This window comes from Myotis lucifugus, unplaced genomic scaffold (assembly GCF_000147115.1).
Source record: "Myotis lucifugus unplaced genomic scaffold, Myoluc2.0 scaffold_33, whole genome shotgun sequence".
Taxonomy (NCBI): domain Eukaryota; kingdom Metazoa; phylum Chordata; class Mammalia; order Chiroptera; family Vespertilionidae; genus Myotis; species Myotis lucifugus.
The window spans coordinates 2,816,797-2,844,213 of NW_005871081.1; the positions used below are offsets into that span (position 1 = coordinate 2,816,797).

General features: G+C 39.2%; 1 protein-coding gene across 1 annotated transcript in view; it reads right to left on the bottom strand.

The window, feature by feature from the left end:
* Positions 1 to 8,874: 8,874 nt before the first annotated feature.
* Positions 8,875 to 27,417, bottom strand: part of MYO16 (myosin XVI) — a 524,958-nt gene continuing 506,415 nt past the window's right edge. The window contains exon 35 of the mRNA XM_023752474.1: positions 8,875 to 9,196. Coding sequence (XP_023608242.1) covers positions 8,969 to 9,196 — 228 coding nt within the window. The 3' untranslated portion in view covers positions 8,875 to 8,968. The remainder of the gene's footprint in view (positions 9,197 to 27,417) is intronic.

Here is a 27,417-nt window from a genome sequence, read left to right on the forward strand (position 1 = left end):
TCTCATCAAATGAGTTATGCACTTCAGAGTTTTGAGCGAGCAAACATTTTTGCACCTGTGCTCTTGTAAGACTGTTAAGAAGATAGGATGAAAGAGGACATGGGTAAGGGTAAAATTAAAAATAATAATAATGATGGAAATAAGAAAGTATTCCAGAAGTAAACATTGGTCTTATATTTGGAAGGGTGGTTTTAAGTGTTGAAATACTTGTCACAGTGATTTATTTCCCGGTGGTATCCTTCTCAGGGTAAAAGATTCCATTATGTTTTCTTATTTAGATATGATACTGAAAGCATAGACCACATGTCAATTAAATTAATCAAGAGCAAATTTGTTTTTGCTTTATTTAACCTGGTTTTAATGGCCTGACAGGAACCATGGGAATACTTAATCTTGATTAAGAGATGGAACTTCAAATCAATTCAGTGTTAGTTATAACTTAAAAACTCACAAACAAATTTTAGACAGAATCTTTGAAGCAGGAATAGTTACAAATGAAAATATCAGTATGACTTGAAACTAGCATAAAGCAATTTAAATTGAAATACTGAGATTTTGGTAATAACCAGAAACTAGTGACATATAAGTTATATCTGTAAAAATTATAAACTATAGGAGTGTCACAACCCCAACACTCAGACTAAAAGTACAAGCACAGGGAGACAGAAAACAGTATAGAAATTCTCCTGAAAAAAACAAGCAACTTTGAATGTGTTTTTTCATTATTGACCCTCTTTGAAGCCAGACTTAAAGTGTTTATACTAGTAGAGAGAAATGAAAAGATTGGGTGGATATTTTTCCCTAAAAAGACATTTGGAATTTAGAATTGGGTGATTTTCCCTGGCCAGTTGGTTGGAATGTCATCCCATATACCGAAGGTTGCAGGTTCGCTTCCCAGTCAGGGCACATACCCAGGTTGCAGGTCCGATCCCCGGTCGGGATGCTTACAGGAAGCAGCCTATCAATGTTTCTCTTCCTCCCTCACCCTTTCTCTCTATATATAAAGTCAATGGAAACATGTCCTTGGATGAGGAATTAAGAAAAAGAAAGAAAGAAAGAAAAGAATTGGGTGCCTCCTGTGAGAGCGGAGAAAGTGAGAGTTAAGGGTTTCCTGGTCTAATGCAGATTACAACTCTCAGCACTCAGTTTTTACCCAGGGGAAACCTATTGGTGACATCATTGCCAAGTGAGTATAGAAGATGGTTTGAAACATGTGAGTCATGGTTTCTTTAGTTTCAGAATGATAAAAATGCAGAAACCCTTTGCGGTGGGTGGGGAAGATGTACACTGCAATTAAGAGCAGACTCCTATAGGTGATGTAATTAGGGTAAGGCTTGTCTGAGTTACTGGAGACTTATGGAACGTTGAAGGATATATGTTATAATTTTACATATATTTGTTACAGGATTTTATATTGCAACTCTTTCTGCCTCAGTTTCCACTAAAGCCCCAGGATGACAGTGACTGGGACAGTACAGTGAATGTTAGACCCTCTTTATAACATATACAGACTTTTCAAAGGGAAGGAAGGAAAACTTGTTTCCTGTCTCTTGGGCCCCTCAGTGAGATTAAAGATGGGAAAAGAGGCCAGAGAGAGAACGAGGAAAGATTGATGAAAGATTTCTGTGGCCACACATGAAATCCCACCTTTAGGGAGGGTTGTGGGATGTGTGCTAGCTTTCAGTGTTGAGTTTAGTGGGAGGGGCTTCATGAGGACCCCCAAGAGCATGGGGAAATGATTTTATGCAGTGGAGAGACTCAGAGAGCCAGTATCTTACGTAGACCTAATGGGACTCAGGCTCAGGGTGTGACACCCCTGGAGAAACCTTCAAAACTGGAGTTTGCTGCCTTTGGGGATTGGGCCAAAGAGTGTTCCTGCACTGAGCTCAGCCCGCCCTGCTGGAGCCAGTGCTAGATGGAGGTGCTCTCAACACCCGACGTGGACCACATGGAAAGAGCCAGCATGGGCATGTCCAGAGCAGTGCTGCTCAAATTTTCACATTAGCTGCTAGTCTTGGAAAAAGCCGGTCCATCCTTGCTGCTTGACACAGTCGCTGCAGAGAAGAAACATCTGCACAGCATGTTTCAAGGGACCTGACGTATATGGCATACTGTTCTTAATGTTTGCTCCCCTTCTTGGCGCTATGTGTTTTAACCAAGGTCACCTCTCCGAGAAAGGTTGTTTCCCCAGGTAGGGATTTTTCCCTGAAGTTAGGGAGGGAATAAAATCCCTTAACTAAGTGCCAGGCGGGTAGTTAATCACTTTAAATAAGAACAATCACGCTTAAGCTACATAATCTTTACTCCCTGGAATGGAGATAAGAAACGCCCTAACCTTTGTAATAGAAATTGACAGGATTAAAATTGGCTGGTATAAATACGGATGTAACAAGACAATAATCATCAGATCCTCGTCAGTTCCTAACCAGAACTCCGACCAGAACTTTGGCTGGAGATCCTGGCTAGAGGTCCTGACTAGGCTGCTGATCAACTGAAGGCTGTCTTCGTGTCATTCCTTCTTCGCCGACTCCGTCCACACCTTTGGGGACCCCTGGACCTGCTGGGATTGGACCCCAGCAGTCTTGGAAAAATGCAGACTCTGATTCAGCAGGTCTGGGAATGGGGCTCCCAGTTGATGTCATTGGTGCTGGTCACTAGACCATACTTTAAGGGGCCAAGAGCACTGTCTTATGGGGTTTCCTACAGAGATTAGGGAGATGTTGGGGGAAGAGAGGCATTCCTCCTGCTGATCTCCATGGGCTCCAGAGAGATCACCAGCAGCAGTGGGAGTAGAGATGCATCCATCTGCCCAAACCTTGGTGGGAGAGAAGACCTGCAGGGAATCCTATAATTCTACATCTCCCACGAGAGAAAGGCAGATTTGCTCAATTGCCAGGCCCAGAAGGGGAGCCACCAGGCAAGTGAGAACTCTCCCATCTGTCCTCTCTTCCCCCATCCATCCTCCTTCCATGAACTTCTGGGTCCAGCCAAGGAAGACTTATCATGGGACATTAGGGGAAAGGTGGGCAGGTGGTTTATGGACACAGGGAGGGTCTATATCTATGGTTGGTGGAAGGTGAGTGGCCTAGGCAACTTATATTGCAGAAAGAAATATAAAGTAGATTTTAGATATTTATACTATGAGTTCCCCACCTCACATAGTGTAACAGATACTAGTTAGTTGTTTGCCAAATAATTCCCCTTCTCTCCTGGTCATAGAGTAAGGCCATTTTCCCAGCTTGCCTTCCAGTTGAGTCAATTTCACATCTACGTTCTGGCCAATAGGATGTGAGCAGAAGTGACATAAGCCACTTGCAGGCAGGTCATGACTCCCCCATGTTCGACTCTGCTCCAATCCCTTTCTACTGGCTAAATGAGAAGCCCTTTGAAGACTAAGAGGAAGTTGGAGACATGAGATGGAAAAACCTTTGGTCTCTGGATAACTGTTTGGGGTCAACATGTGTAGGACTATAACATAAGAGAGCAAATGCAAATACAGCTCCATTGTGTTAAGCCATAGATTCTGTGGTAAAAGCAGCCTACTTGATTAATAAACATAAGTAGAGGTGGACACTTAAGACAAATCATTTGTCAGAGTAAAACTGGGAAATATAGCAACTTGTAACTTTTATCAGGTTTTGTTTTTGTTGTTGTTGTCCTTGAGTCAGTGTGGGCAAACTTGGACTTCTGGATGCTCTGGGAACCAAGTATTCAACCTTTGTAGGTTTTGCCTTTTCATCTGGGGCTAGTAATCATAATGAGATCATGTCATCTCAAATTATCTACTTCCCTACCCTAGACAACCTTTCCTGGTGGAGACCATTACTATGTGAATTTCTCTTCTGTTAGGGAGCTTTTCTTGCTTTTTTAAAAATATGGAATGTTAACCTTTTATAACAGCTTTTAAGCCCAAGGGAATGACGACAGTCTTCCAATTGCAAATAATGAAGAACTATTTCCCCTATAATACACATGTATGCACAACCTATCTAAATAGAAAAGCATCCAAAAAGTTACTGTTGAAATTTTAAAAATATTTTATGTAACAATGTCGATGAACAATAATAGGGACTCTGTTAGGTGGACCTACTCTTTCTGTAACACAAGGACCAGTTTCATTGAATTATGTTTAATAGATCCCCCAAAATAGGCTCAGTAAGAAAACCTCTCTTCAGAATGTGACAGAATTTATACACTTTTCAACCAATTGTTTTAGATCATGGACCTCCAGCCCCTTTGTTTGCTGAAATATTAAGAGATCAAAACCTCAGAAAACCTCAGATTGAATTTGGTTTTATTCCACTTTTCTTTAGAGCTTTGATCTCCCCCTTGGAATTTATCAATAGTTTCATTCTCTTTCATTTTCTTTAGACTTTAGAAACTAAGTGGTGACATCAGGAAAATGTCATCTGGGTAAGCTCACAGCCTTCCTTTGAAGCAGCACATGTTCCCTGGGGCTATAGGAAAAGGCAAGCTAGCAGATATACCAGGATGTCTGTGGATAACTCATTCAAAGGATAAAAGAGACACATTCGATGCATTCCTCTTATAAAACAACAATTGAAATGAATGCATAGATTTTTTTCACCTTTAGTATTTTCTCATGAGAAGACATCAAGATTTTCTTCTGCCATTGTAACATGTTAAACTAAATAACGCTTGTATTATAGTGTGCTGATGTCAAAGGAAACACAAATGATATTTTAGGTATAGACTTTTTTTAACCTGAAAAGTGATCTGAGAAATTAGAACAAGTGATAAAGATATATTATAGGCATCTAATAAGACTGACCCTTTGAAAAAGTCATCTTTAAAGTTTTACAAAGCACCTGGATTTTAGAGAAACTTACTGAAACCATCATAATGGAACATCCCAGGGGTTTGCAGTACTTAGGTAAAGTAAAAAACTACAAAGGTAATTCTTTCCCCTCTGTAACTCAGCATGCTACAATCCTTTTCTATATGGGTATCTTTGTAACTCACATGAGCAGAACATTGTAGTAGAACTTCTTTGATAAAGTCATTGTTTATGAATAAGATGTAAAGGAAGTAGTATGGAGGTGGAGAATATAGTCTTAATTTTTTGAAAATAGTGCTGTTTTGGGAAAATATGAGCATTCTAGAGAATTTACCATTGCACAATAAATAGAAATATAATTGCTTGACTCTTCATTACATGGATTTTTATGTTCAGCTAAAAACAATTTGAAAAATGTAATAAAATTACATGAAACTTTTACTTGGAACTCAGTTGGGTTTTTTTCCCCCCAGTTAATTTAAGAATCTTTTTGTAGAAAATTTTATGATGAAAATTAAAATAAATCCTATTAATTTCTAACTAAAGATACACATATAAAAGTTAAAAAATAAATTAGCCATGTAGAGTAATAACCAGTAGATGAAATGTATCCCATTTTCAAATGTTATTATATAATAACCTCATGACCTTTATTGTGGTATGAGTTGAGTTTGATGTCTGGCTGGAAATTGGCAGCACTAGAATTTTGACAGAAATGTATCCATCCTTTTAAACTATGGAATTCAAAATACACTTTTTGTCTAAGTTGTTTAATGCTCATATGTGAAGTTCACTTGCAAATCTAAGATTTTAATTGGTTGTTGCTTTTATTGGGTAGATTTATGTAAGCATAATTCTACTAAAGTAGATACCACTATTAAGAAAAGTAATGATATATTTTTCCACCCTAGAAAATACATTTTAAATCATTTTAATCCACTACAAACATTTTGATAGTTTTTAGAGACCCCTCATAAAGCATTTTTTTAAAAAAGCAATTGGGCAGTGTTTGAACATAGGTAATAATTCATGCTAATTATATTGCTAAACATAAGGTCTTAGGCCTAATAATATATCATAATTCATACCATATGGTCTAATAGTAATTAAAATACATTAAATATATAGCAAATATACATAATTGTCAAAATATTGCTTATGTGGAATAACATTCAGTGCTTTATTATCCATAATAGTACCTTTGTTTATTTTCTTGACAATGTTGTAATCATTAAAGAATGATTCTGAGTGTGCCTTTAATACACACACAGACTTGTATTTTATCTCATACTGCCATGGCTATTGATGCTTTTGAGTCTTTGCTGATTTTTCTGTCATGTACATAGAACGGGTACAACCAGAGTTCTAAAGTAGTGATTAACACGCACTGAAGTCTTCCTCCATTGAGGAGAAAACAAATACCTACACACAGAAGACCTTACTGAATTAGGAGATCGTGATTTAGAAAATTTTCAAGGAGTTTGCCCTTTAGCTCCAGGAGGTCAACAAGTGTTAGAGGAGGGAAGTGATTACTGGACAGAGTAAATATTTACTATTTAATGATGCTCATGGACCTCTAGTAGGCGATTGTCAGGTTCAGCTCATGATGATACAAGTCCCAAACTGTGACCATGTCAATAGGAATAGCAAGTGTCCTTTGGATCCTCAGTGCTTGGGACTCCTTACTTCATGTAAGCTTTCCCTACAATAGTCTGCCATTAGTTTCACACAATGTTGTAGCCCCCCAAAGTCATTTAAATTTTAAGTTTTTAAAGATGTATTTCAATATAATCAGTAGAAAACTCAAGTTAAAATGTCATGGACTTTGGCACCAGAATGATGAGGGTTTACATTCTGATGGCCTACTTCGAGCTCTGAGTTTCAATTTCAGGATGATGATTCACAGGTGATAATAATGACCATGGAGTCATATGTCAGTATTAGAAATAATATAACAGAGTCACGCCAAGTGCTCGGTACACATTTGAAACAAGTTTTCACAAGGTGTAATGCCTGAGAAGTTCACTGTTCATTCTGGTCTAATATACTGTGAGTGTTCGGGAGGGGCATCCAATTCAAACTTGAATTCAACCAAGGTTATTACGTGCCTACCATGTGCAGTGCATGGCCAAGGAAGCTGTGTATTAAGCAAAGTTGGCTTCTTCTTTTGCTTAGTGGCTGAGGTTAGATCAGATGTCAGGGAAATAGAGGAAGAGGCAGGGTGTGGGGCTTGGTTGTTGGCTGGAGGTTTGGAGAACGCCTCCCTGTGATTGTTGGATGGTGCAGTTATTTGCCAGTTAGCCATGTATTAACTATGTTTTTTATTTTACTGTATTCTGATGCTTTGATATCTGGGCCTTGCTCATCATGGAGATATTGTCCCTTCCAGGGCTAGCCAAATCCTGGAGAGAGTAAACCACTCCAACCAACCCAGAGCCTACACCTCAACCACACCTCTTATTGGCCTGTCCCACTTCAGGCCACACCCCTGCCTAGGACCAGGTACCAAATAGCCAGTTTCAGTCTCTGTACCCCAAGGCCTGCTGAAATTATTCAAAGTCCTCCATTCCATGCCTGCATACTCTGCCTCACATATTCCTCCCCAAGAAACCACAAAAAAACCTTCAAGAGTGAAAGTTCCCTCACTCCCTCTGCCTCCTGACCAATCCCAGTGCTTCTCCCTGTGGCCTTCCCTGAGCTTCGAGTGGGATTTGTATTAACAAACTGTCATCTCCTGACCTGTTTGTCTATTATTACTCCTAAACAATGCACATGTTATTTCTAAAACAGACATATGCCTGCATAATAATTCTATCTAAATACTCATAAAGCTTTATTTGAAAACAAACTGCTAGAACCTGAAGCTTGCAAAAATGCTGTGAGAAAAACATCAGAAGGGCGCTGGATAAATGAGATTATTTAATTACCCCTATGACTCTGACCAGGAATCAGAAGCATTCCTTGTGGAAGATAACAAGAAGATAACAACAACAACAAATGAATAAAACCACAGAAGAACAGAGTCGTACCCTTTTATTGGCACAGTAACTTTTCAAAGGCTGGTATGAATAGAGAGTCCGAGTAGCCAGACACAAGGGTCTGATGCCACCGCTCGGAACTTCCCGACAGCCCGCAGAAGCACATCAACAAACAGGCAGTTGCAGTACAGGAGGGTGAGGATATACAGCAGGTGAGCCATGCAGAGGAGCTCGGAGAGGACAATTGACTTGTGATGCAGCATTGCTGCTGGAACCAGTAAATCTCCACGTGCTTATTTGCACTGTGCAGACCTTTAAATGGGTATGGCCCTTTCATCCCAACAGCTATGAAGTTGAAGCCATACCTGCAGACTGACACAAAATGTCCTGTAACCTATACTGAAGTCAGGAGATGAGATTTAACTAAAGAGCTCACAATCCACATATCCAGAAATACAGGCCACAGGAAGGAACTGCCTCCTAATCAATGAGTGAAATATAAAACATGGGACTTGGTCCATATAGATATGCAGGGAAAAGCTAAAACAACAGCAGAGTCCCCAGATTCTTAGATACTTTAGGTTAAAAAAATGGTATGCAAAAGAAAAAAATCTAGAAATAATTTTTAAAAATCTGTATTTTGAAGAAAGGGAGCACCACCAATTACATAAAGTTATAAAACACAGTAAGAAACATGTAAATCATTTTCAGGTTTGTAATTCCGATAAAACACAAATGCCTACAAAGAAATAAAAACACATGTCCGGTAGAGTATATTGTATTAAAATGATTGGAGTACGAGAAACATGTAGTCAGACTATATAAGAACAAGTGTATAGTGTGCATGGATCCCTCCTCTCCTCCACCCCTCTTTCCTCTCTCACCTCATCCATATCTTTTTATGGCCTTTCACTTGCTACGTGGAGGTAGCATGGCCCTATCACCATGGAGCCTGGAAATCGGAGTGTATCCCCATGGAATGGGTAAGAAAACACACACACACACACACACACACACACACACACACACACAGTCACACACACACATACACGGAATCTCAGGTATTTAACTTCCGTGTTCTGTGCTTTTCTGTGTAAATGCGTGGAGAGAGCACCCAGCATGTATCAGAGGCAGCCTTCTGTGGATGCCGCCTGGAATCACTGGGCAGTTTTATGCTGTGAGCTGGATCACATCACATGGTAGTGTCCCAGAACTGGGAAGGCAGCTTGCTGCAGGGGGCCCCTGCAGGCTTCTTCAGGAGCGTGGGCTTCTTGCATGGAGGTGGGGGAGGCGCTCTGGGCTCAGAGTGCTGCAGAATCTGCTGCCAGTCTTCTCCTTCCTCACAGAGCTTTCGCCTCCAGTCCAGGAGCTCCTGCAGGGCCACACTTTCATTCTCTGAGAGCCTCAGCTGATGGATTACCTGTGGGAGGGAAAAGGGGAAGAGTAACACCAAATATGTATTGAGAATGAACGAGATATATAATAGCAACACCTGGTTGTCACGGGACTGGACCAGGGTCAAAAGAGGCATCATTCATTCCCTATAAAACCCCCAGCACTCAGCAAATGGCATCCAACTGGGTTGGCTGTGAGCTGCTGAATTCAGAAGAATGGGGGGAAATAATCAGTGGAACACTTAGGATAGGTGCACTGGTTGACAAGTGATACAAGAAAGACTTAACTATCTGTTTGCACTCTATTATTACTTACACTAGAGGCCTGGTGCAGACACTCATGCATTGGGGGGCAGGGCAGTGGTTCCTCAGCCCTGTCTGCACCCTCTCACAGTCCCGAACCCCTTGGGGGATGTCACCTGCCGGGTTAGGCGGCTCCCCGCTGTCAGGTGGACAATCCCTGAGGGGTCCTTAACACTGCTGTGGAGGCGACAGAGGCTCCCGCCACCACTGCTGCGCTCGCCAGCTGTGAGCCCTGCTTCTGGCTGAGCAGTGCTCCCCCTGTAGGAGAGCACTGACCACCAGAGGGCAACTCCTGTATTGAGCATCTGCCCTCTGGTGGTCAGTGAGCATCATAGCGACCAGTTGTTCTGTCTTTTGGTTGATTTGCATACTAGCCTTTTATTATATAGGACTAGAGACCCGGTGCACAAAAATTTGTGCACTCGGAGGGGAGGGGGAGTCCCTCAGCCCGGCCTGTGCCCTCTCGCAGTCTGGGACCCCTCAGGGGATGACCACCTGCTGGCTTAGGCCCACTCCCTGGGGGATTGGGCCTAAGATGGCAATCAGACATCCCTCTGGCAGCCCGGCAGCCCTTGGGGAATGTCCACTTGCCAGCGGGGAGCAGGCCTAAAATGCAGTCGGACATCCTTAGCGCTGCTGAGGAGGCAGGAGAGGCTCCCACCACCACCGCTGTACTGGCAGCCATCAGCCTGGCTTGTGGCTGAGCAGAACTCCTCCCATGTGAGAGCACCCTGACCACCAGAGGGCAGCTCCTGCATTGAGCGTCTACCCCCTGGTGGTCAGTGTGTGTCATAGTGACCAGTCATTCCCAGTCCTTCTGCTGCTAGGGTCAGTTTGCATATTACCCTTTTACTATATAGGATAGAGGCCTGGTGCACGGGTGGGGGCCGGCTGGTTTGCCCTGAAGGGTGTCCTGGATCAGGGTGGGGGTCCCGCTTGGGTGCCTGGCCAGCCTGGATGAGGGGCTGATGGCTGTTTGCAGCTGGTCACACCCCCTTCAGGGTGGGGGTCCCCACTGGGGTGCCTGGCCAGTCTGGGTGAGGGGCTGAGGGCCGTTTTCAGGCTGGCGGGTGACTGAAGCTCCCAACCTCTCCTTTTTTTTTATTCTGGGATTTATTTACCTTCTATGGCTGTCACTGGAACTGAGAGCCAGCTTTAGCTCTGAGGCTCGGCTCCAACTCTGAGACCTCGGCTGCTGAAAGCAGGTATCTGGGTTTGTTTGGCTTCTATAATTGAAACACTCTTTCAGCTCCAGCTCTGAGGCCCAGCTGGCTGAAAGCAGGTTTCTGAGATTTGTTTAGCTTCTATAATTGCAACATTGTTTCTTAGAGTGCAGCTCAGAGGCCAGCAGTGGCAGGCGGGGAACCTTGGCTTCCTCCATCACTGGAGCAAGCAAGCCTCCTGTTCGCTTCAGCTGCCTGGCTGCTGGCCGCCATCTTGGTTGGCTGTTAATTTGCATATCTCGCTGATTAGCCAATGGGAAGGGTAGCGAAGTTACGGTTAATTACCATGTTTCTCTATTATTAGATAGGATTCTTATAACACCTTGTACTTTCTCTTCATTTAACTTATTACAATTATAATTCTGTCTGATGTTCTTGGATTTCTCCAGGTTCGCCTCATTCTAGAATCCACTCAGTCTATGCACAGTTATTAGTTGATATCTTTTAAGGTAATGTGACACCTCTTACTCAAGAGGGCCCATTCATTGTCAATGTTAAGAGAGGATCACACTAATGTAGAAACTGGTTCCAAGAGTTAGGTGTGGTGAGGGACAGCAACTAAAATATCAAACAAGCTCAGTGGAGGCAGGTAGTTGTACTTGGGAACATCTGCAACCCCACTGGTGCTTCATGCAGGCGCTGTTTTGTGGCAGTGAATTCAAGCTGTGATATAAACTACCAGCTGTGTGCTCTCTCAGACCTTGAGGCTGCAGAGGTAGGAATTTTAGGGGCCTTTGCAGAAGAGGTTAGGAGGTCATAGAAGCCAGGAGGTCAAACCCATATCAAAATGTGCAATTGTGGCAGCTACTTCCCCTCGTTTTCTTGGGGCATCTGAAGAGAGATGCCCTGGAGGCAGAGCTTGCCCCTGAGCTGGGGCACTTCAGGACAACCATGCTACATGGATTGCCGCGGGCTCCCTCTTCTGCCAGCAGCCAGTAATCCATAACAGCTAGATATTGCAGAAACAGGTTTTTTTGTTTTGTTTTGTTTTTCCTGTCAATTCTAAAGTGAGTATGCTGGTTTAACAGAATGAGACTCTAGTCATAAACAATACATGAGAATGGGAACATTGGGAGCATTTAGAGGAAATGAGATGGCTCATCCCACCTCCAACTGGCTACTTTGTGCCAGTGCCACCTCCATCCTCTTCATCAAGACAAAAGAGGATACAACAAAGCAGGATACAGATGGTTTCCTCTCCTGTGACAACAGGCACTTGAAAGAAGCACAGGCAGTCCTTGTTCCAGGACAATTCTAAAACCAACTCCTCCACCTGGCCGCCCGAGCCTATTGTTTGCCCAGGAGGAAGATTTTAAAGCCCAGAATCAAGTTGATGGGCAGAACATTGAGACACAGTGTTAAAACACAGAAGCCAGGAGGGCAAACCCATATCTAGTGTGCATAACTAGATTTCAGGAGCTGGGCTTTAGCAAAAGGAGTTCCCCCAAATTGACTTTAAAAACAAGCAGAAAAAAAACAAAACAAAAAACTCCTAAGTGTGGAAGACAGGACTGTGATTGTCCAGGTCCTGAAGCATCAATAGAAAGTGAGCTGCTGAAACAGCATGCCCCACTTTAAAGGGTATTTTTTCTCTAGCGTCTAGTACTGCAACAGAATGACTGGGAAAGGAGACATTCTCCTGCTGGGAAGACTCTCATGAAAGCCAGATTGCCTCTGCTGTTAGGGAAGTGAGCCAAGGAAGGGGGCCGGAGGGTGTGCAAAAAACCCATTTATTTAATAACACCTTAAAATGCTAAATATGTGCCAGGTACTTTTCTAAGCACCTTATAAGTGTTAACTCATGCAGTCCTCCTAAGGACTCTACAAAGCATTTTGTGATGAGGAAACTGAGGCACAGAGAGGTTAAGAAATTTTTCCAAAGTCACTTGGAAAATTATGGGACCAGGCAGGCTTGCTCCAGAATCTGCCTTCTTAATGATTACTCTACAGTGATTGTCACTTACTTAACAACTGTTATCCAGCGCACTAAAGACCAGGGTCTCTATATCACCTTCCTTTTCTTTTTCTAAATGGCACTTGAGTAAAATCTTTATGTTTCCTCCATCAATGTATTCTAGTGCCTCTATTTTTTCATTAGTGTATTCTGTGTTGATTACATTTAGCTTCAGTCTCATTCACTGTATATATTCAACGAATGTATATATATATTAGAGGCCCAGTGCATGAATTCATGCAGGGGAGGGGTCCTTCGGCCTGGCCTGCACCCTCTCCAATCTGGGACATCCCTCTCACAATTCGGGACCGCTGATTCCTAACTAACTGTTCGCCTGCCTGCCTGTCTGATAGCCCCTAACCACCTCTGCCTGCAGGCCTCATCACCCCTAACTTCCCTCCCCTGCTGGCCTCATCACCTCTAACCGCCTCTGCCTTGGCCCCCACCACCGTGGCTTTGTCCAGAAGGATGTCTGGAAGATGTCTGTTCTAATTAGCATATTACTCTTTTATTAGTATATATATATACACACACACACACACACACACACACACACACACTTTCCTTATATAATAGCCATCTCTGAAAAATGCTATTACTGGATTAATTTTATGAGAGAATATTTAATTGATGGAAGGGTACCTCTACCATCTCAGTTGATTATTTTCCCCAAATTTCCTTGCAAACCATCTTTTTAAAGTAATAGAACTTCATGTTGATCTACAATATTTAGGAAAAAAACAAGGAACTTCTTCTTCTGCATAGAATATTGTAGGCCATGGCAGGTTATCACCCCCATTGTAAAATGATAAAAAAGGAATGAATTACAAAAATTATGTTTTTAAAATATCACAAAGCTCTAGCAAAACTGTGAACTAGAGAAACCACAGTTCTGGATAGAGAGAATCTTTCTGAGTAAACAATTACTAACTTCATTTTTGTTTCTTTCAGAGACATTTGCCAATTATGTTCTTCTGAGGTCTAGAGAGTCCATTATAGAAGAAAGAGAATATAAACAATATTTTGCAGGTGCATGGAACTAGAAAGACCAATTAAAACTTGAGAATCCTCAAATGCATGGGCATTTTCTCAAAGGGTCATTTGTTAAGTTCTTCAAATGTATGAGTAAGTGGTGCCTTGGGCCAAAAGCTTGTAAGTAGAGTGAAATGTCTTACAATGACAGAAATGCTTTCAGAAGCAGAAATTTAACAGGGAGATGATAGCCTCAAGCACCTGACTAGTCTCATCTTAAAGACTTTTGGGCTTTAAGACTGAGTGGGGCACATGGCTGGAGACTTGGGCTCTCAAATACAGAGCTAGAGCTACTGTAATGTTTCAGTGCTAAGGGACCTGTTAAGTTCTCAGTTAAAGCACAGGAAGGTGCAAGTTGAGGATCAGAGGAGAAAAGAGGTAGACTGGTTCTCCAACACCACTGAATTTGTGATTGGATTGATGTGATTGGATAAAGGCAATCAATTTGTGATTGCCTTTTCTTCCTAACAAAGGATGGTGATAAACTTTTGTGTAGAAAACATCATCTATGGAATCTATTATTTACACAAAATGCTTACCATGCAATCAGAAATTACTATACATGTGAAGAGATAAGGAAATTTACCAAAATTGAAAAGATAAAAGATAAAACAGATTCACAGATGATCCAGATTTAGAGTTAGCAGGTAAAGACTAAAATACCTATGATTAATTAGTTAAGAGAACTGAGGGGGAAAAAAGGCAAATGTAAGAAATAGCAGAATGAACATAAGCATAAAAGAGTATCTGAAGTAGATGAGATACAAAGAATGTGGCCAAGCAATTGTCAAAGAGATGTTTCCAAAGCTCATTAATAGCATCAATACACGCCCTAACGGGTTTGGCTCAGTGGATAGAGCATCGGCCTGCGGACTCAAGGGTCCCAGGTTCGATTCCGTTCAAGGGCATGTACCTTGGTTGCGGGCACATCCCCAGGAGGGGGCGTGCAGGAGGCAGCTGATCGATGTCTTTCTCTCATCGATGTTTCTAATTCTCTATCCCTTTCCCCTCCTCTCTGTAAGAAATGTTTCCAAAGCTCATTAATAGCATCAATACACATTTTTAATCAGCTCAGTAAACCACACAAAAGATGAACACACACAGCATCACCAACAATAAGAAAATGCAAAGCATATCATATTAAAAATGCCAAAGACCAAAGACAAAAGAAAGAGTAAACTTTAAAAATCCAGATGAAAAGACACATTATTTTCAAAGGAATGACAATGAGAGCGGAAGCTGACTGCTAAACAGTAACATTGGAAGACAGACAACAACAAATCCGAGGTTAAAGTTCTGAAAGAAAGTAATTTAACATAGAATTCTGATTTCAAAAAATGAAAATGAAATAAAAATATTTTTGGACAAACAAAAATGAGGTAACTTGGCATCAACAGTCTTATGCATGTGTGTGTTGTTTTGAAGGTGAGAGAAAATGATACCACGTGGAAAAAATGGAAATTTTAGAGAGAAGGAAGAACAGTGGGATTAAATGCATAGGTGAATATAAATTACATGTTTGCAATGTCTTATGGACTTAAAATTATATGTAAGACAAGAATGGATGCCACCAATAACTACTAAAGCCTGGAGGGGTTCCATGGAGTAGAGGCTCTAAAGTTCCAGCAGTATTAGGAAAATAGTACGAGTAATAAAATCTGTTAAAATGCAATAAGTAAGGTGCATGTTTTATTCTCTGGTGAAACTACAACAAGAATAGTAAGAACATATAATAAATAAGTGAAATAAATATTCAATTAATCTGAAAGAAAGCAAGGAAGGTACAAAAAAGAATAAAAAATGGAATCAACTCCTAACAAAACATTAAAAGCATAAAAACTAGACAAACAGAATCCAGATCTGCACCCAGTCGTTGGCATTGCTCTTCTGTGGCCTGATGGCATGTGCTGGCTTTATCTTCATACTAATGTGAACATACAACTGTCCTCATACCAAGCAAGCACAAAATATACCCATTTTATATTTCTTCTCAATCCTAGACTCTTGCCAGTAGGTTTGCATAGTGACCAAAAACATATACTAGGTGTGACCCTCTGCGAAGACCTTCATGATTGGAACAGATTTGCAGACTGAGTCACTCCATAGAGGCTACCCCAATCTGCTGAGAGTGACCGCTGATCTGAACTAGGCTTGGTGGGAGAGATTCTGACATACAATGTTCCAAGTCCCCTAAGTCATTGCTTCACTAAAAGAAAATTGCTCTCTACCCTTTCAAAGCTTCTCAGTATTTATTTTAAAAATCTGAATTCCCAAGTATATTATACACACACCATGAGAAAGCACTTTCTTAACGAAGGTATTGATGTCTTGAATAATGTAGTGAGCACCAAAGAATGCCATCTTTGAGTCAATGACTGAGAGCTCTCTAGGCTTCCCTAATAAGCACAAATTTGACTGATGTTTGCAATAATCAACTAGTGCTCAGAATAAACCCTTTTATTGAGAGAGCCCATGGAACTTTATTTTCTATTATGGAGATTAATAGGTATTGAGTAAAATTTAATAGGTATATAAAGATAGTTGCCAGAATGGCATAAAGGAGATGCTAAAATATTAACATTATTGATCTTCAATTACAAAAACAAAACAGAATCTTCATAGATTATTTTTTAAATGAAAGTTAAAATTCCGTGTAAGAATATCTGATTGGTCATTACTATCAACACTGAAGTTCAGGGGGCATTTTGAAATCATGATATATGAGACAATATACAGAAGATCAGAAGATGAGGACAGTGTCCTTTGACCAATGGTGTTTAATCTGCCTTGGTTAGATTCACTAAATTTATTAGATTGTGACGTATAAGAATGATAGTTGTCACAGTTAAGAGCTTTCATATTTTAGAATATCAAATACAGCTATGAATATTACTTAAATGGTGGTCAAGTTATAAGCAACAAAAGTATTGATAATATTATTTAGCACTGTAAAACATCTAAATCATGTTTCTCTATTCTTTAAATTTCACAACCCATTGCTAATAACAAACACCCTCACAGCCTCCCTTACTATTATTTGATATTTCACAAAAATATTATCATTAAAAAGGTGATAATGATTTTTTAACAATAATTTTGGTATTGATATTGAAAGGGAAACATTTTCTGAAAGAGAAGAAATAACTCTGGGGTTAGGGATGCTTCTGGCAATGTGGGCTCAGAGTCAGCTGGCTTCCCCCAGGTCTCATTTATGTGGATTTGTTTGTAGGATAAGGATACCGTATTGGTGTATTTTAACTTAAATCTTGTTTTCCACTGTTTTAAAAGATACATTTCCACCCCACTTATTTATTTTCTGGCATGTTTTATATAATAGTGTCTGTACACAAACCACCTTTCAGAAGCAGAAGGCAAGTGTTATAACTAAGAACTAAAGTGTTACACACATCTGAACCTTTGGGTATGAGATGCCCTGCTTTTAAAGGAACTTTTTATAAAGGCAACTCACACAAGCGTCTTAATGTGCTGCCCATGGAATAGAGATGGAGTGAGTCAAAAAGAGGGAGGTTTTTTGTTTTGTTTTTTTAACCTTTCTTATTTTTTCTTTATATCATTTTAGAGAGAAGGAAGAACTTCTCTGGGCAAGCAAACTCTATGGACGAAGGTCTGTAGAGACTTCAGAGAGGTGGTAACTTTTTTTTTTAAATTTCAGAGAGAGAGAGAGAGAGAGAGAGAGAGAGAGAGAGGCCCTGACCAGAAATCGAACTCACCACCTTTGGTGGATGGGGTGATGTACCAACCAACAGAGCCACACTGACCAGGGCAGAGAGGTGGTAACTTTTGAACTAAATTTTGAAAAATAAGATGGTCAATTATATGGAAATGGGGGGAAACAGGCAGGGAGAGGTATTTCTACAAGACTTGATATAGACATTGGACTTCATTCTTTAACAGGAAATTACAATCCTATGAAGATGTTGAGGTTGGTTGAACAGAGACAGTATAGTTGACAACCTGGACTTCTGAGTCAGAGGACCTGGACTGGAATCCTAAATTTGCCACCTAATAGTTGTGTAACCTTGCAGAAGTCTATCAGCTTCCACATCTGTAAACTGGGATCACAATAATAACAATCTACCTCAAAAGGACAAAAGGAAGAATAAGTGTTACATGAGCTACTTAAAAGTGAGAGCTCTATAAAATGTGGGCTATTATGACTTTGTCATTGTAAGCTGTTTGACTTGAGAAAATCTCTAAACATTCTGAATTATAGTTATCCTAATGACTCAGTCAGACACTGTTAAATGTAACCACCTCTCGCAATTTAGGTTCCTATATAAATATAACATAGTCTTGCCCAGCTGGTGTGGTTCAGTGGTTGAGTGTTGACCCCATGAACGAGGAGATCACAGTTCGATTCCCAGTCAGGATACATGCCTGGGTCGTGGGCTCGATCCCTAGTAGGGGGTGAGCAGGAGGCAGCTGATCAATGATTCTCTCTCATCATTGATGTTTCTATCTCTCTCCCTCTACCTTTCTCTCTCTGAAATCAATAAAACATATTTAATAAATAAATATAACATATTTATGTTGACATGTTATTAACATGAAGCTCTCAAAACACAGCAATACACTGGATTTATAACATAACTATGATTTATATTTGATTTTAACTAAAGAAAGTTATTCAGGAAAAAAATGATGAAAGGTCTAGAGCAGTGGTTCTCAACCTTCCTAATGCTGTGACCCTTTAATTCAGTTCCTCAGGTTGTGGTGACCCTCAACCATAAAATTATTTTCGTTGCTACTTCATAACTGTAATTTTGCTACTGTTATGAATCGTAATGTAAATATCTAATATGCAGGATGTATTTTCATTGTTACAAATTGAACATAATTAGAGCATAGTGATTAATCACAAAAACAATTGTAATTATATATGTGTTTTCCGATGGTCTTAGGCGACCCCTGTGAAAGGGTCGTTCGACCCCCAAAGGGGTCGCGACCCACAAGTTGAGAACCGCTGGTCTAGAGGTTTTTGAATTTTAGGAGAAAAGTAAAAAGGGTATACACAGATTTTAGTGAATAATTTAAGTAACTTAAATGTTTTTGAAATTTGGGTTTGATATATATTTTCAGGGGTCCTTAAGTTCTTGGGACAATCTAAGATTTTTGCATTTTGATTTTTATAATATTTTTTAAAAGTTATGTAATTGTACTTTAAATCATTTGAATCCCTACTTTTTAAGCTGGAAGTCAGTGAGATTTTACTTTCTGATTTGGTATTTTATTTACAAGCAGATTGACACAAGTAATATTATTTGTATTCTTGCAGGTTAAGAAGAAAAGAGTGATATATTTAATATGCAAGTAGGCATCCTTCTCTAAGAAAAAGCTAAATGATCTGACAGTGTCGGTTGCACAGAAATTCAAATAGAAAAAAAAGGGACAGAGACTTGGGTAAAACCAACTGCACAAAATGGCAAAAGGGTACCAAAGTTCATGGAATCTGTGTCAGTACCATCTTCATATTTCAATAGTAATTTCATGTCAGCTAAACAGAATCATACCTAATATAAAATGTAGAAATTTTAATATTTTTGCTTTTGTAGGTTTCTGTTCTACTGAATTTTTAAATGTGCTTTGGTTTTTACAGCTGTAATGAGAGCTAAAAGAATAAAGAGATTTTAGGTAACATCTTAACATTACAATAACGTAATTTAAGAAATGTTAAGAATCAAGGACAATTTTTTTCCAATTAAAAAGGATCATATATATTATTGAGAAAAATGCTGATCAATGTGAGCAGAATTCCTTGTGAGTAGAATTAGTTACTGTTTGATAAGACTATGGGTGTCCTAGAGTCCAAAATGAGTAAATCAATCTCTACACAGCACAATGCATCCAGTTCACTTACATGGAGGGTTTAAAAGGAATTAACGTGTGAATGCCTCAATGCATGTTTGAGAGCAGGAACAGATGTTACCACAATATAGGCATACCTCTTTTTATTGCCCACCACTGATATTGTGTCTTTTACAAAGTGAACGTTTGTAGCAACCCTGCATCAAGATGACAATTTTTCTATAGCCTCAAATTATGGTTAGTGCTTTTCAGCAATAAAGTCTTTTTTAATTAAGGTATGCACATTGTTTTTTAGACATAATGTAATCACACTCTTAATATCCTACAGTATACTATAAACATAACTTATAGGCATTGGGAAACCAAAATTTTGTGACTTGCTTTATTGCCATATTTTAATGATTACTGTATTTGCTTTGTTGTGATGGTCTAAAAACAAACCCACAATATCTCTGAGGTATGCCTCTATATTAGACTTGTGGTTTCATTTTTTTTAAACTTAGGAGCAATGGGACACCTCACCTCCATCGAGACCAAGGGAGGGGAAGGAAGAAAGTGCCTTGAAGTAACACCAGACTGACCCTGGACAAATCTCATATTTGAGATAAAGTTTATATCTTGCCCTTTCAAACAATATAAATCCCTAGGAACTTATTAAAAAGACTCTACAGCTCTGAAATCCCATAGGGTGTGTGTGTGGGTGGGATATAGACATGCCTAGATGGGTTTGAATGACTAGTGAGTGGGATCACTGAAGGGAGTGGAACAGCTACCATGGACTTCATGGTGGTCAAAGAATGCAATGCCTTAAGCAACCAAATAAACTTATCGTATGCTATGGTGTGAATGTTTGAGCCCCCCAAATTCACATGTTGGAATCCTATAGTCTAATGTGATGATATTTGGAAGTGGGGCTTCTTGGAGGTGATTAGGTCATGAGGGTGGAGCACTCATGAGTAGGATTAGTGCCCTTATAAAAGAGATTGCATAGAGCTCCCTTGTCCCTTCTGCCACATGAGGACAGAGTGATAACTCTGATACCTGTAAGATAGCTCTTCCCTGGCCATACTGGCTCTCTGATCTCCGACTTCCAGCCTCCAGAACTGTGAGGAATACATTTCTATAGGCTACAAGCCACCAGTCAGGTGTTTTGTTATAGCAACCTGAAAGGACTAAGGCATCTTATGCCCCAAAATTATTATTTTTGGATAGCATGGGTAAAAAATGGTATTATTCTATAACAGGCACAAAACCCAGGCTTCTAGAAAATGGCACAGGCTGTCAACATAAAAGTTTTTGAAAATAAAATCTTTTGATAGAGAATTTAATAATATATTATACATTACTCTGATTTTTAATTTGACATTTGAAAGAGATCTGAAAGCTGCAGGGTTCGTGATTCAGTATGAGAAAGCACCTAGTCGCAGTTTACAAGGAGCTGGGACAACCTGACGCCTCAAAGAAATTGACAAAGGGACCCACTCCACAGAGGCCAGAGAGTATTATTCATGCCCCGCCCATGTGGGCTGCATGTAAGGGGGGTCAGTATTTTTAACTTACACCCCATTAGTTTACGCCACCTGAAATGGGGCTTTTGTTGTACCTATAACTGCACATTTTCCTTTCTATTCTTAAGGATGGATTGCAAAAGGGAGCAAAACCATCGACCTTCAATAAATAGGTATGCCTCTTAACAGCCCATTACAAGCTCCCAGCACATGTGAACAGATACAGAAATGATCCGCTATGGGCTAGGATACTCATCCTCAAATAAAATCTCTGACTTTCGGCAGGTTTTTAACAAGAATATTCTTTCATTGAAACAGTAATCCTTAGAAACAGTGCTACTTACCACACCAATGATTACTACCTCAACAACTCAGTATGAGGGTTAAAACAATGCTTTTATTTTGTTATTGAGAAAATTTTGTTGATTTAATATTTAGCAGTTCAAGAAGTGAATGTGGTTTCCATTTTCCAACTGGATTTGTGAAGTATTTGTGTCTTCTAATGTCCAGGAGATATCAATCAGATATGAAGAGTTTGGTGAAGAGTTTGGTAAAAACTGAGTTCATGTAAATTTTATATCTAAGGTGGGACATTTATAATGAGTTCACTTACTTCCAGAGGTTAAAAACCACTAAATCTCTCACAACCTAGAGGAACACACAATATAATTTAAAGGCTTAATGAAGTTTATTACTTATATATCTATTTACTAATGGCATTCTATTGTCATTAATAGAGTTTTATGAGATGAACTAATTAAAAATGAGATATAAATTTTCTTCACTTCCCGTGGATATGCATTTCTATGAATAATATTAATAAATGAAAATTAATAACTTGCTGATTTTTACCTGAAGTCTTTCCCTTCTAGGACAAAAATAGCCTTTGTTAAATAATTCATATGTAAAATCATGTTGCTGTTCATTTGTCACAGAATTGATTTTTCTATTGACTATTCACCCAGAGGTGAAAAGAGGCATTTACTGACATTTATGGAAATTAAAAGAAGGAAGCTTCTTGACTGAATAGTGAATATTAGTGTTTCAAATGCAAATCCCATTTCCACTTCATGCTAACAAGATGTTGGAAGAAAAACGTTAAAAAATGAAACTCGAAAATCACAGTTTGTAAAACCAAAGTTTATCCAAGTACATCCTAAAATGTGGCATCAAATAAAATGTGATTCAAAAAAGTATTTGATTAAATGGTTGTATATTTCTATACTTCTAAAAATAAAAAAAATAAAAAATTTGAAAGTGAAAATGATACCGATATAATTAACGAGTTATTAATAACAGGAAAGGAGCAAAGGGAAGGCCAGCGGTCCCCTAAGAAACTCACTGCCACTAGCTACCAGAGGAGATGAGGCCTGCTTCCCTCGAGTAACAACAGCAGCATCTCCGGTTTAGGTAGAAGATAGTGGACCCTTCCAAATTTAGAAATAGGCATTTATACAGCAGCCCAATTAAGTTCATTCTCACTCTTTTGTTTCTTAAGGGTTAAACAAAGGGGGGACATATCCTGCAAAAGGCGTGCTACAAATTCTTTTGGGAACAAGAGTAGCTATATCTGAACAACCAGCAGTGAGAATGGGAAGACAAGATTTTAATTTTTTACCTTATCTGTACACTTTGATTTATTTTAAAAATTAACTGCTGTTCTTTACTATTATAAGAAGTAATATTATATTAGAACAGATTTAGTATCATTTACATGGACATTTATTTGCGTTTTGCAGCTGATTTTAAGTTCATAGCTGTGAATAAAAATGGACTCTGATGAGTGAATGCATGTTTCTATTAATGGAAAGTCATAAAATAGAAATTTAAAATTGTACTGCACATCATGTGACATAATTAATTTGTGACATTTTAGGATATGGATTTTGTATGAGCTCTGGTTGCTTACCTCAGTTCATTTAAAAAACATGGCAGTATAAGTGACTAGTAGATTGTAGCAAATATTTATGACATATATTTAGAGTATGCTTATAGTAATGACATAGTATAGTAATGGTGTTCAAATCGAGGAACTATATGGAAAAACATAAATCTATTATATTGGAAACAGAAAGTATGAGTATTGTAATTCCTTTGAAAATATTTTTTCTTGGGATATAGGACTCACTTAAAATACCAGAAGGTATTATTGAGGAAAATTAATCTACTAAATTTTATCTCTCCAAAGAATAAATCTGTTGATATAATTTGCTTATTCAAAAATCTTCCATTGCCTTGCACTAGCCTAAACAATCAAATCCACATACCTTAGCATGTTACATAAAGTCCTATATTTCTGCCCACAATAATTATTCCAGCTTCATCATCATCCATTCTCACATAAACTCATGTCAGTCCAATCCGTTATCTTCTCTACCATAGTTTCAGTTCGGATGCCTAAACATAGAATCCTCTGAAGTTCCCAAGGCCCAGCTCTAAAAGTCATTTCATGATATCGTTTTGTAATTTGAATCATGTTCACATGTTATTATTCTAATAGATTTTTATAACCATGTGAAATAAGCAGGTTAATTTTTATTAAACTCATTTCATAGACACTTAAATTTATCTTTTTTAAAAAATGTTTTTTTATTAATTTCAGAGAGAGGTTGGTAGAGGGAGAGAGAGACAGAAACATCAATGATGAAAGAGAATCATCCATCAGCCATCTCCTACACGTCCCCTACTGGGAATCGAGCCCGAAACCTGGGCATGTGTCCTGACCTGGAATCAAACTGTGACCTCTGGTTCATAGGTACTCATTTCAAGACAATATGGTCAATAAATTGTTACTGGGCTGTGGAAATTTTCTGGATTAAAAGGATGAGTAGGACACAAAAAGAAGAAAGGACATTTGGGTTGAATGGTACAAGGAATGGTGTTCATACTTTTGTTGATGTCTGCATTTACAATTACAAAATACACAAGACAGAGAAAAGCACCCTGAAGTGTGGGTGGGACTTGAGAGTTGGCCTTGAACTAGCAATGGAGCTCTGAGTAAGACTTTCCCCTACTTGTTTGATTAGCCAATATCTTAATTTGTGTTGTTTTGTAGCAGTTTACTGGTTAAGTTATTAATTTCTTAAGATAGTTTTTCTGGAAACAACCACACTCTGTATGTTATGCTAGTAATTATAATTAAATAAAAATGAAGACAACCATTTTATGAAATTGGGTATTAAAAAACTATTAACCCATTCCAAATAGATTTTTAAAAAATAGCTATAATTAGGAAAGGGGCATAGTTTAGCAACTTCACTGGCCATGGAATTTATCGCATGGGGGAAAGCATCTTCTCTGTCATCAGCCTTTAATCTTTCTCCAAAATTTAGTTACCAGTTAGTCACCCACTGGAGAACTAGAGGTAAGAGAGGCAATTCTTCATAATTATTAAATGCACCAAAAAGTTACTAAAAATACTAAAATATTTCTTGGGGCAGCCAACTTGTTATAGGGGACTAACTTTGTCCCTGAGGAAAACTGTTCATTGATTCTGAGAAATTTCTGAAAGACCTATTATTAAGAGTTACAAGCTTTGCTCTGGTCAGTGTGCTCAATGGTTAGAGTGTTGGCCTGCGCACCAAATGGTCATGGGTTCGATTCCCAGTCAAGGAACATACTTGGGTTATGGGTTCACTCCCTGTCCCCAGTCAGGGTCCTGTTAGAGGCAACCAGTTGATGTGTGTTTCTCACAGATGTTTCTCTCTGTCTCTCTCCCCTCTCCTTCCCTCCCTTCCACTGTCTCTGAAAAAGCAATGGGGAAAAATAATCCTCAGGTGAGGATTAACAAAAGAAAAACAAGAGTTAACTTGGTGGGAACACCATTGGTCATTATATTTTGTCTAAAATTGTGTGATAAGCAATATTCCAATAGTTCTAACATCAGAAGATATAAACATGTACAACTTTTGCTAGTGAAGGAATAAAGTTTGCTAATAATGGAGGCTGGGCTTAGTTGAGTACCATAAATAATAATGTTCAGCAGCAACATGTAAAATATTAAGTCAAATAAATGATGAAGGGTGATGGTTACTCAAGATGGTATAACAGGAAGACCACAAATCCCAGTGGCTGACACAAAAGAAATATATTAGTAAGGACAAAATGATTGTTTCTGATTATGAGTGTACTTCGCATCTTCTTGGGCCTTGGAGTATTCTGTATCCAGATTTTGGATTGGAAGGGACATGGAAAAGTCATAGGCAAAGGGAGGCTTGTATGGGTCAAGCTACAAAGTGGCTAACATCACTATGGCTTCCATTCCATTGGCTGGATCTCAGTCACATGACTATTCCTAACCACAAGGGAGGCTGGGAAATATAGTCTAACTATAAGGCAGTCATGGTTACAGGTACATATGCTAGAAAAAATAGGGAAAGCAAAACAGAATTCAGGAAGGATTAGGAAGGAAAAGAGAAGATTTTGCCAAAGTAAGCAACATATGAAAGTAAATATATTAAAGCAAAACTTTGTTCTAAAAATAGATAATAAAAATCACCTGCAAGCATATAAAATTAATTTAAATCCACTTGGGCTTCAAATTCTATGCTTTAAATGTCACTGACTTTCATGACACTTCTTTGCAATGTCAGTTTATCTTTTTCAGAATCTATTCTGATGGGGTCAGAAACACAAAATGACAGTTTCAAATAATAACATAATCATAGAAATCAGGTCTACAAGGCCTACTAAAGTAAAAAGTAAATTCTTTAACCAACATTAGCTAATTTTGTTTCAGCACAGTGGAACAAGATACTATATTTAAGAAGTCAAGAAATCGGGGTCCAGTTGTATGTCCTCCATTTCTGTTACCTTGAACAATAATACAGCTAATTGTCTTATGTTTTCCACTTACAGAAAAGGCAAATACTTATCCCTTACTTATACTCTAAGCCAGCCGTGGGCAAACTATGGCCCGCGGGCCGGATCCGGCCCGTTTGAAATGAATAAAACTAAAAAAAAAAAAGACCGTACCCTTTTATGTAATGATGTTTACTTTGAATTTATATTAGTTCACACAAACACTCCATCCATGCTTTTGTTCTGGCCCTCCGGTCCAGTTTAAGAACCCATTGTGGCCCTAGAGTCAAAAAGTTTGCCCACCCCTGCAGTCTAAGCAGACTAAAGTTACCAAAAATGGTAAATGATTTTTGAAGAAAGATAATACAATCTAAAATAATAAAAGCATAATATGCTAATTAGACCGGATGTCCTTCCGTCCTTCCAGACAAACGGTTCTCAACCTGTGGGTCGCCACCCCTTTGGGGTCGGACGACCCTTTCACAGGGGTCGCCTAAGACCATCGGAAAACACATATATAATTACAATTGTTTTTGTGATTAATCACTATGCTTTAATTATGTTCAATTTGTAACAATGAAAATACATCCTGCATATCAGAAATTTACATTACGATTCATAACAGTAGCAAAATTACAGTTATGAAGTAGCAATGAAAATAATTTTATGGTTGAGGGTCACCACAACCTGAGGAACTGTATTAAAGGGTCGTGGCATTAGGAAGGTTGAGAACCACTGTTCCAGATGAAGCCAGAGCTGCGAGGGAAGCCCGGGTCCTGGGTGCCTGCCAGTGGCCAGAGGGAAGCCCGGATTCAGGATGCCAGATGGAAGTTGGTGCCAGTAGCTGGGAGAAGGAAAGCCTACTCTTGCATGAATTTCGTGCATCAGGCCTCTAGTACATTCATAATTGATATTTTATATTTAGCCTGTTGCTGATTTTATATTTAGCCTATTGCTGTAGTTTATAATTTAAAAGTACCCCTTTTCTAGAATTAACATTTTACAATTAATGGTAATTCATTTAAACATCTAATAGAGTTACTCCACTCCAGCCATACTGGCCATCTTGCAATTCAGATATGCTTCTGTCTCGGGGCCTTTGCTGTTTTTCTACCTGAAATGCTCTTCCCTCATATCAACTCCCACCTTGAATTCCTTACTTAAATTTTGCTCAATGAGGCTTTTGTTCACAACCTGTCTTAAAATTACAACTCAACCCAATCATCCTCCATACCACCCTTTTCACACCTATTTTTGCTTATCCTGTTTTGCTTTTTAAAAAATAATTTAACAGTAGTCCCTTCATTATCCATGGTGGATACATTCCAAGATCTCTAGTGGGTGCCTGAAACTGCAGATAGTACTGAACCATATCTACACTAATTTTTGCGTGTGTGGGTTTTTTGTTGTTGTTAATCCTCACCTGAGGCTAATCAGCATATCCTTATGCACAGAGTGAAGAGGAGGGGGAGAGACAGACAGAGAGGAACATGGATGTGAGAAAAACACATCAATTGGTTGTCTCCCGCACTCACCCTGACCAGGGGAGATTGAGCCTGCCACCGAGGTACATGCCCTTGACCGGAATCGAACTCATAACC